We start from the raw sequence: 12,029 nt of genomic DNA on the forward strand, positions 1-12,029 counted from the left end.
GACTTTTTAGACCCCCTTGGCCACTATTTTTCAAAAAAGTGATTGCGACAAATCCAGCGACTTTTTCTGGTGTCGCGGAGGCCGGCGACTCGTTAAGCAGAGTAAGAACGAGTACAAGCAGCACAGTCCTCCTGCAGCAGTCTCTCCCAGCTGGAGAGCCGGAGGGGCTGTTAACCCCTTAGTGTCCAGTCTGCAAATTGCTAACAGGCTAACAGTTCTGCAGCAGTACAGTGTGTATGTGCTGCTGCAGGAGGTGTTCACTTAGTGATCTCTGTTTGTTTACAACAAGCACCAGGCACTCTGTGCACACACTAAAAACTGTTTAAAAGTATAGTGCAATAAAAATACAGATGTTTTCCCTAACATGATGAAAAATCGTGATTAATAATCGTGAGTATCATTTTGGCCATAATCGTGCAGCCCTAGTCTGGATGGTAGAGATTGTGTTGATGTTTACATGTTGTATATGCTGTATTAAAAATTCACTCTTGTTCTTTATTCCATTGCATGTGGGAATGTCCTCTTATACTCTCTTTTTGGGAAAAAGTGTTGAACCTGGGCAGTTGATTCATTGAAAAAGAGGTACCTTTCAAACCAAAGTTATGTTTACTGAATATTTACCCAGACAATTTTGTGACCTCCAAAAATGAAAAATCCTTACTCACTTTACATATTTGTTTTCTGGAAGCTAAAAGATGTATAGCCTGCTCATGGAAAAGGGATAAACCTTGTACTACTTGGCAATAGTTAACAACAATAGTATAAACAGGGATGTCTTTCTACTTGGCTTTAGAAAAAATAAGCTACACCACGAAAAACAAGCTTGACAAGTTTTGAAAAACCTGGAAGGTTTTCTAACTGAATGTAATTTCCTTGAGAAAAATGATATTAAACTAAATGGCTGGAATGATGAGCTGAACTGAAGATTTATTTATCTTTTCATTTTATCTTGATTTAGTATATCTTAGTATTAGTATATATTAGTATTATATATCTTAGTATATCTTAGTATTATATATCCATAGTATATCTTAGTATTAGTATATATTAGAGCTTTACATGTATATGTATCTGTGTGTGTGTGTGTGTGTGTGTGTATATGCATTTATTTATTTATTTACTTATTTTTAATTTATTTATCTTTCTACCACCATGATTTTGTTTTGTGGTTATTAATGCCCCACCCCCCTTTTCCTTCCAGTTATTTATTTATTAATTTTATTTTCATCATCATTATTGCTATCATTATTGTTGTTGCTTTCTTGTATGTGCCTTCTTGTTCTATGTTGTTCACCGTTTGTAAATTTACAAAATGTGCAATAAAAATATGTTTAAAAAAATAACAAAATCACTCTTGAATTTCATTGACATACAAATGGGTCTCTAAAGAGCCTGTATCTCACAGATGAAACACATTGCATCCAGACACAGCTGTGAGAGTCAGTCTCACAATAAATGATGAAGATGGAGCAACAAGGTGCAGCTGACAGCTTCTATTAGACTTTCATCTCCTCTATTCAACATTATTCAGATGAGCAGTTGGCTGCTGGAGCCTCAGAGGCTTTGGAGCATCTGTCAGTGATGCATTATGTAGAACAGACCAGGACAGAAACAGAATTCATGTTAGGATCAGGATCGGAGGCAAAACGACTTGATCAGGACATCCCCAGTGTTCTGTTATGACTCTTAGGATAAGCTAACAGTGTTGTTATTTTAGCAATTAACTAATATTGGCGACTTCAAAAAATCTCGACCAATTTAAGAAAAGAGCTTCAGAGGTATTTCTTCAGAAGCCCAGCAGGGTGCTCTGACACTGATTTGACATTATATGATTCAACGTAGGAATTAGACCATATTGCATATATCTATATAGTTCAAATTTGAACTGTGATCCTTTCTCCAGAAAAGCTGCAGCTTATATTTAAGATCTTTTTTAATTTAAATGTGCACTTTATGGAGCTTTGATTTTAAAATAAAGGTTCTCCTGTTGTTATACAGTATTTATGTTCACTTAAATAAACGGTTTCAGTAAAGCTCCCTGTGACATGTCATATTTGACTTTGGTTGAACATTTTGCTCTCACTTTGGGATAAAAAATATCAGGATATGTATCGTATATCGATATTGAGCCTAAATATATCGGGATATGACTTTTAGTCCATATCGCCCAGCCCTAATTCAACATGACTTGCATTTTATTTGATGTTTAATAAAGTGTATATTCTAGAGTCAGAGAGATATATCAGTTGACAGATATTACAGGCCGATATTGGCCTATCAAAGGCATATCGGGATCGGTGTATATGATGTCCGATATGTGTCTTTGGAAAAAAAATATTGAAACAATATATAATGGCGGAAAATGTTACTTTGCATTGAAATAGTGTTAGCTATTCATTTTTTTATTATTTTTTTTTTTTTATATAGTCAGCAATTGACTGAAACTTAACAGTAATGATGTTTCTTTAGCTATTCATTTTATTTCTACTTATTCTTTATTTTCTCAGGTATCATTCATAGAATTGGCTGACAATGAAATACATTGTTTGTATAACAATGTTTAATATTATTGAATACACTTTTATGATGAGAGAGTAGCTCTCTGGGTATATTTGCATAGTAGTGGAAGAACCAGTGCACAATCTACATAATAAATGTCTATTTTCATCCCAGCTCAAAAAGTTACTATATCAGCCAGCATATTGGTTATCTATGAATCTTCCCCTTTAAAATCAGTATCAGCCTCAAAAATCCCATATCGGTCGTGATAAGTCTTTATTTAGCTTTTCACTTATTGTAATTATAACCATGTAACTCTCGTGTCAGGGAACACTGATTACTGTTATAGTGTCTCGGAAGTAGTGAATGAAAAAACATGGTGTGTATGCAGTGTGTAAGCACTTGGACAGTTAAACAACATATTTATCCCAGAGCATCATACCTCAGTGTGTCTCTGATGAAGGTTGTTATATTCCTTCTTGAGCTCTGCTTCCCTCTCCTCAAATCTGCTAACTGGATGAAAAAGAGAAACAGTTACTCAACATTCATTTGATAAAACAAGACAGCAAGAAGTTTGTCTAAAAATGGCAATTGTTCTGTATGAATTATCTAATGTAGTATACTTTCTTTTTTTTGTCAAACCACAGCTCAAACTGTACCACTGACAAACAATCTGCCCAGTAGGGAAATCAATAACTTTTATCACACATTTTGTATCCGTTAATTGTGTGGTGGTAGAGTAGTTCCTGTAATAACGTGTGAGTTCCAGAGGAGGGCCACCATGCATCAACAAACTCTACTATGCTACACCAAGCAGAGTCTTGACAAGATTATTTCACACACTTGCTCAAGAAATCAAACTCATTAAACTAGAAGGGCACTCTTAGGGCGCAGACGTCCGCCAATGGAAAGTATAACTTCCTTGGCCGAGGAAATCATCATTTATGTTTCAACAAAGATTAAGATGTCAATCAAACTCTGATCAAAAACAGAAGTGATTTTGACAACAATGATATAAACATCTTAATGTACACTACCTGTCAAAAGTTTTAGAACACCCCAATTTTTCCAGTTTTTTATTGAAAATCAAGCAGTTCAAGTCAAATGAACAGCTTGAAAGGGTACAAAGGTAAGTGGTGAATGGCCAGAGGTAAATAAAAAAAGGTAAAATATAATGTACATTTCAGAATTATACAAGTAGGCCTTTTTTCAGGGAACAAGAAGTGGGTTAACAACTTAACTCTATGGAGTCTTGGGCTATTTTGTCCATTTTTGAATTCTTTTCATGTCTTTGTAAGTCATTTTGTGTCTTTTTTTTGTCATTTTGGTGTCTTTTTTGTCATTTTGTGTCTTTTTTTGGTCATTTTGTGTCTTTTTTTTGTCCTTTTGTGTCTTTTTTTAGTCCTTTAGTCCAACATAAAATGTGACTTTGAATCTTTTTTTTTCTTTCAAAACACTATCATGCTCAATAAAGAATTTTAAATGTTGCAAATGTGCATTAATTTCAGAGTACACTGAGACATTAAACTGCATCATTTTCAATTAAATTCTGGAAAAGTTGGCGTGTTCTAAAACTTTTGACCAGTAGTGTATATAAAATGACATAGCAGCTCCTCTGTCTGATAATGGTGCTCTTAAAAGTTTAAATCTAATACATGTGTTTAGCAGTGGTGGAAAAGGTTTTCAGATCCCTTACTTATGTAAAAATACGAATTAGGGCTGGGCGATATGGACCAAAAGTCATATCCAGCTATATTTAGGCTGAATATCGATATACAATATATACCCCGATACTTTTATCGCAAACCTTGTCCACTAGGAAGCATAGTGCTGCGGAGGTGCTCCTCTGCAGCCTCGGAAAGCTTGTGAAGGTGGACGGTAATATTAGTCAATCAAAATAATGAAACATAATGGAGGAGAAAGTAACTAGACATTAGGGCTGGGCTATATGAACCAAAAGTCATATCCCGATATATTTAGGCTGAATATCGATATACCATATTTAGCCCGATATTTTTATCGCAAAGTGAGAGCAAATGTTCAGTCAAAGCCAGATATGACATGTCACAAGTAGTTTTATTGAAACCGTTTATTTAAGTGAACATAAATACTGTATAACAGGAGTACCTTTTTTTTTTTTTTTTTTTAATCAAAGCTCCATAAAGTGCACATTTAAATATATAAATATCTTAAATAAAAATAGCCTATGAAATTAAATTAAATAGGCCAATCTTTTTCTGTAATAAATATATTTATTTCTGAGAAAAGAATAACAAATATTACAAAAGAACTAAATATGACAAACCCTAGTAAGGGCAGCATTTATATATCAAAAAGAAAAAAAAAGAACTATATCGATATGTGATATGGTCTAATTCCATATCACATTTAAAAATATATCAATATATTTTTTATATGGATATATTGCCCAGCCCTAGTACTAATAACACAATGTGAAAGTACTCCACTACAAGTAAAAGTCCTGCATCAAAACTTACTGTAGTAAAAGTGCAAAGTATCAGCAAAAGTATCAAAAGTAAAAGTACTTGTTATGCAGACTGGCTCAACTCAGATTTTTTAATATATCCAAAACATATTATTGGATTGATATTATTGATGCATTTATGTAAGCAAGTGCTCATTTTAACTACTAAATATACTGTTATGAGGTTTAATTTAAAATGTATTATCACTTCAAATTTATCCAGTTTTTATGTTAAATCTCGACCTGAAACGTAACTAAAGCCGGCAGCTAAATGTAGTAAAAAGTACAGTGTTTGTATTATTATACTCAGGTGCAAATACCTTAAAATTGTACTTGTGCATTCTTGAGTAAATGTACTTTGTTACATTCCATCACTGGTGGTTAGTAAAAATTAAGGTTCAAGTAATCCCAGGTAAAGAATGAAAATGACAGAGGTGAAATAAATTACAAGTTAAAACTGCACATCTCATGTTTACTGTGTGATGAGAAGGAAAAACAGGTTATAAAAAGTCCATACACTTATCTACAGAGCAACCATCAGTTGTGATCCATTGTTTGTGGCTCTAAGGTGACATCCGTTTGTAGTCAAAACAGTCCCACAGTCTTTGTGTCTCTCAGATGCCAGCCGAGCAAAATGCCCTCTCACACTGTGGATGGTGGCAATTCAGTGTCCTTTGCAAACGTCCGTATCCGTACGGACACTGGGCACATGGAGCACCACAGCGTCCTGGCGGGAATCGAACCCAGGACCTTCTAGCTGTGAGGCGAGAGCGCTACCAACTGCGCCACCGTGCCCCCAAAAGTCTGTGTACTGAGAGTTCTCAGAACCTTTCAGTACTGGTTTGACATCCTCAAATACAGGTTTAAAAAACACCTACGTGATCAATGAAGCAGCTGCACAGAATTCAGTGGTTCAGTGTGTTTAAGAGAGGGCCGAAAGAGGAACTAGTGGTTGAAGAGTGGAGCAGAAATAACCACAGTTCAGATGAAGAGGTGTGCAGCGTACAAGGAAGTGATCCAAAAGGAAAGCCCCTCAATATGGCCTCTTGAAAAACTGATCTTCTGATTAACTGAAAACTGGAAAATATCTATAGAATCATAATGATAAATATACAAGTTAAAAACAAGTTAAGAAATAATAATTAGAGGTGAAGGATTTAGAAAAAATATATCCAACTGCAACTATTTTGAAAGGAATTAGTGATATGATTCACCGTATTGGTTGAAATTATCATCTTTTTCTCATTGAAAAATATATCAACATGATCATAAAGGATTTTTTTCCGTAATGATTTGTAGTCCAAGGCATCTCTGCAGCACCACTGATGGCATTTTGACATATATAACAAAAATTGTTAGTGCTGTGATTTGGACATTGCACTCGCCCATATGTGCAATTTCTATAAAGTTTTTATGGCCCGACAGATTTTATTGTCATTATTATTTTTTATTCATTCTTAAATCGGTTGGCAGATATTATTGGCCGATATTACTCCTGTTATACAGTAATTATGTTCTCTTAAATAAGCGGTTTCAATAAAACTACATGTGACATGTCATATTGTGCTTTGACTTTGACTGAACATTTGCTCTCACTTAGCAATAAAAAATATCGGGATATAATATATCTACTCTTAATCCAATGTTAAACTGTTAGAAAAAACTGCTTGAAAGTTGTTGTTTTTTAAGTTAAATAAATGCATGATGTTTCCAAAATCAATGAGTAAGCAGGTTAAATAATTGTGGGCTCAATATTGACCAAAATAGCAGCCCTACTGCATACTGTAAGACATCCAATAAAGGCCAAATTAAATTAAAAATTAATTAATTTAAAAAGTAATGACATTAATGAACAGAAAACAAAGCTGACAGTGAGTTAGACTGTGTGTGTTCCACTGACAGGATCAAACCCAGATTAAATTAGTCATCTAACTCACACTGCTGCCAATTTGGGCCACAAACATAATTACAGACAGATGAAACTGTCACACTGAAGAAAGGGAAGTGTCACATCGAAAGAAATCAAAAGAAATTTGCTGAGAGCTCTTGAATTTTCCCTAGCATGAATGTGGCGTATGTTACGGTCCAGTGGTGGAACAAACAGCAGTCACACACACTGTCAACAGTGCAGTCATGCACATATCATGAGGGTTTTCTTTTGATGACGTGAAAACTCCACTCTCAGACTTACTTCTACTACATGCTCCTATACATTAAAATGTCTAAGATAATGGTCAGTTACTTTAAACGTGAATGTTTTGACATTTAGCCATTCTCTTCATCTAGAAACACAGAATGTTACTACAGCCCAACTGATATATGGAATTGCTGATATCGGCCTTTTACAGATATATTATACACTGCCCTACAAAGCCTAACTGCAGTAATTACGCAAAAGGGTAAAACTGAGAAAAACTGCTTTAAAGTTTTTTTTAACCGGCCAGCTAGATGGGTTATAGGTAGATAAGAGATATGACACTTTCACATTTCTACATGTATTGATGATACATTTTATGCTTAAAAATCATGATAATTTATTTGACCTTACTTCACTCTGGTTTTGCTGTAAAAGGTCCTAATAGTAATGCACAAACAGAGTGCAGTAACTACAATGTTGTTGTCTTCTTTCAGGTTGTTTTTTTGTTGTTGTTTTTTTTCATTTTTTCAGTGAATAAACATTTTCAAATTGATTTTGTTATAAGCGTATTTAAAAGTGTTTAACAACTCTATTCAAAGATTTGTGTATTTTAGACTTCATATTATAAAGTAATATTATATTTCAGTCTTAATAATCATTGTATCTCACTTTTTTTACTTCATCACTATCTAGATAATAATATCCCTATCAAATAAACTTATAATTTCTATTATTCTTGTCTTCACTATTCAACACAATGAAGAAATATGTAAAATAAGGCTACACTGTATCAACAGTCAAAGCAGACCTTGGTAAGGGAACTAACTGCTGTCTGCTTTGGTTTTGAGTAGGATTTTGTAGTTACTGCAATTTTTACATCATTATTTCTCTGAAATAAAGCGAAATTGAAATCTAAAACTTTGTCACAGGATAAAACAGACATCAAGGAGTTCATTTTTAGTTAATAACTCAATTTCAACCAAAAATGCACTTACTGTAGTTAGGCTTTGTAGGGCAGTGTACATCAGTATCGGCATATAGATTGCCAATAAGATGCCAATATGAAAACTGTTTCTACAATTTTGAAACATATAATGCAGAAACCAGCTTGGGGCGTATTAGAAATGGTCATATACACATTTATTCAATTTCTTATTTATTTAAATGGTCAGCAATTCACTGATGCTAAACATGAATTGATGTTTTGTGAACTTTTTTTTGTCATTCTTTATTTACATTGTCAGTGATTGAATGATACATTGAACATACAGTACTGACGTTTATTAAGCAATTTACTGATTTTATGTTTTATTTATTCTTTATTTAAATGGTCAGCAATATACTGCCACTGAACACACAGAACTAATATTTATTTAGCTATTTATTTTTAATATATTCTTTATTTAGTTTAAAAGGTCAATGACTGAATGACACCGAACATAAAGTACTGATGTTTATTTGGCCATTTTGTTTTATTTATTCCGTATTTTCAGTTTTAATTCTTAGAATTGGTTGACAATGAAAAAGATAGGATGTATAATAATGTTAATTATTCTTCAATGAGCATATTTTAAAAAATAAATAAAAACAGGTTATAACTCAGTACATTGAAGTGGTAATATTGATGCAAAAACGGCATACATCCACATAGTAAAGATCTACTTTATTCCACCTCAAAACTGCACGATATAGGTTTTAAAAATTGTCCAGTTCTAAACATTGCAACAAAAATAATAATTTTGTTTTCTAGATAAAATTACAAGCAGGTCGCCTCCTGTACACCAAACTAAACCTCTCTGTGCTTGGAACATGTTTGGTCTATTCTATTACAGCTCATTTAGCAGAGTTGGCAGGCAAACACTCTTAGTATGTTACTAATGGCCTTTATTCAGCAGGGACATGGGAGTCCATCTGTCCTCTGGCACATTAGGCTAACAAACAGTCACAAGACCTGCAAACTGTCAATGCTGCTCTCAGGGTATCTGGCCTGTGTGTGTGTGTGTGTGTGTGTGTGTTAGACTTTCCAATAAAAGAGCCAGTAAAGTAAAACCTGTGTCTGTGCACTTACTCTGATCTGCATAGTTTTTAGTTTTAAGCTCGAGCTGACGTGAGTGTGACTCCAACATCACCAGCCGACCCTGGAGATCCTTCTTTTCGCCATCCTGGGAGTCTTCTAAGGCGATGTACCTCTGTAGATAAAGACCAAAAACAGAGGGAAGAGAACAGAGTATTTTATTATTAAAGCACTGAAATTAACTGTGAAGTTGTGAAACTCCTAGTGAGGGATGATTTGTTGTGACAGCAACAGGAGACAAAAATGTCGCACATGCATGCGGTTGTCAGTTCCTCATGACCTCATGATAGGGCTGGGCGATATGGCCTATAAATATAACAATATCACACCGTTTCATAAATGCTCCATTCAATCATACCAATAAGATGATCATAGTAGTTCCTGCAACATGTCTGCATTAAAACATTTTTGCTTACAGGTTTGGTTGATATGACGTGTATATACTGTCACATGAACATGTAATATCATAAGACAACGTAATTCCCGTGCATTCTCATGATCTTGTGAATCCAGCTGCCTGCTAGTAACTTGGTTTGAAAAGACAGAGTGAATCTTTAAAGGAAGAGAAGGAAAATTTTGTTTTTAACTTAACTGATTTCTCAGGTGAGGCAGTTGTTGTTGTTTGTGGTCTATATGGGAGTTCCAAATATCAAAATAATCAAATTTTAGGTACAATATGGTCATTTTAATCGCTTTCTTAATTGAATATACAGAACAGGGGTTGTGCTAGCCGAATATTTTCCATCATTGAGGGATTCTTTTTTTAATAGAAACGTCATATTGACAGATTAGAAAACTGGGGTGATCCACCATAATTAAGTAATTCACACTCCTGTCCAGCTGGTGGCGTGTGCATATTATCTTGATCTCACATGAAAAACCTTGTTGTCCAACTGGCTTCAGCTAACGCATCAACGTGACCCACCTCTTCTTGATTATAATCATCAGAAATTTCTATGGAACAATTAAATGCAAAGAGGTACTCAGAGGGAACTCACAACCACATTAGCAAAACTGTATTTATTAAAACCAGGCGACTGCACACTTTCAACAGCTGTTATAAAAAAAAAAAATAATGGCATGATATAAACTTACACTGTAGCCTAGTTTAAGTTACTGATACTGTCGAGATGGCTGCACGTGCCATGAGACTCAGTGTCTCTCTGACACTGACACCGGGGCTACCAATACAGCTCCGCCAACCGGAAGTGCGTTCAGATGGCGCCAAGACTGTAAACAAAGTCGGGGAGAGAGACGAGGGCTAAGGACTAACTTTAGGCTAAAGCTAACTCCTCACTGGATGTTACTACCCAGCAGTAATGTTATGCTGGCAGCTGAATCTGACAATGTATACCTGTACAACCCACGTAGAACAAGCTGCGATACAGGAGTATATTCAGTAGGGATGCACTGTTTCAATATTAATATCAGATATCGGGCCAATATGACTCAAATAGCTGGATCGGTTATTGTGTGAATGGGACCAATCTATTCAGTGTAATTCTATGTTGATGTTTAGGCGCGTGCATATTACTTCACGTGCCAGCTGCATGCTGCTTCAGTAGCAAGCCAGTCGACCTCATAAGCAACGGAAGCTGAAAACAACATGTTAGTGTAACCAGGTAGAGGACTGAGCCTATAATACCTTATTTTAGGTACCGTTTTTCTGATTATTAGAACTAAGTAGGGGTGTGACGATACTCTCAGCTCACGAGACGAGATGAGACATGATATTGGGTTCACGAGAACGAAACGAGACTTTAAGAAAACTACAATGACGAAATATATGACTGGACCAACAGACCAGAGACTATTTAACCGAGCTGCACATGCATTTTGAAATGTTCTTCCATAAAATTAAAACTAAAATTTATAAAAGTTAAAATAAAATAAATGAAATATTTCTCTCTTTTTTTCAAGTGCAAACAATTTAAGCCACCGGGGAAGTTAACTGTGCACAACATCAGCAGCTGATCAAAACAAAGCAGCATGGCTAATTATGCACTGCGTCTCCACTGATCTTAAACATAGCGATCTTGAATTAACGGCATCGCTAACTGTGCACAGCGTATCCGGTGCTTGTTGTAAACAAACAGAGATTGGAGGTTTGAATAAAAGCAACCTCTGACTCCAGCTGCTCACTGTGTCCAGTGTCACTTCTTTTTACCTCTCCTACGAACCGAGACACTAGTCCACATACATTTGAGTATTCTGTTATCCCCAAGTGGGTTACATAAGCAACATTGAGGCATTTCACTCTTGAAACAGCAACAAGTTCTCCAGCTACTTGTAATGCTTGTAAAAGCTAGTGTTCCACAAGATATAACATAACAAACGTTGTTTAGCTGGTGTTACGGATTAACAAGTTTCAACTGGCGACTGACGTTAAGCCGAATGCATGTGTTGTTGCAGTTATGGCAGCCATTAGAAACAGATTTGTACCGGACCCTTTGTAGTTGGTTTTCATTAAAAAGTAAAAAATTCAAATGTAATGTCCTGTTAAATTTGAGGATTTTTTTTGACCATGTTGCTGGATTTATAGTTTTAATAAATAACAAATCAGTACATTACTATGTATTTGTTTTACATTTAGTTGTACAAAGGAAAGCAATGTTAAAGTCAAGCTTAATACACAAAGGCCAGTGAGGCCTAAACTTAAACTGGCCGATACCAAAAGCCCAGGTATCGCAATCGAGACTGAAAAAGTTGAATCGTTGCATCCCTAATAATCAATCTATCGCCCACCCGTACCTCACAACAGTCACCATCTCAAACCCTTTGAGTTTGCATGAAATAGAGTTGGGGCTAAAATTGAGATGTTATGGGCTAAATTC

General features: G+C 35.2%; 1 protein-coding gene across 2 annotated transcripts in view; it reads right to left on the reverse strand.

The window, feature by feature from the left end:
* The window catches only part of LOC131959702 (C-Jun-amino-terminal kinase-interacting protein 4-like), a 77,154-nt gene that overhangs the window by 47,484 nt on the left and 17,641 nt on the right, over nt 1–12,029 (reverse strand). For both annotated transcript variants that reach the window (XM_059324916.1, XM_059324915.1), the window contains exons 2-3: nt 9,190–9,310; nt 2,942–3,012 (exon numbers count right to left, since the gene is read on the reverse strand). In XM_059324916.1, coding sequence (XP_059180899.1) covers nt 2,942–3,012; nt 9,190–9,310 — 192 coding nt within the window. The remainder of the gene's footprint in view (nt 1–2,941; nt 3,013–9,189; nt 9,311–12,029) is intronic.

The sequence above is a fragment of the Centropristis striata genome, chromosome 21, assembly GCF_030273125.1.
Source record: "Centropristis striata isolate RG_2023a ecotype Rhode Island chromosome 21, C.striata_1.0, whole genome shotgun sequence".
Classification (NCBI taxonomy): Eukaryota; Metazoa; Chordata; class Actinopteri; order Perciformes; family Serranidae; genus Centropristis; species Centropristis striata.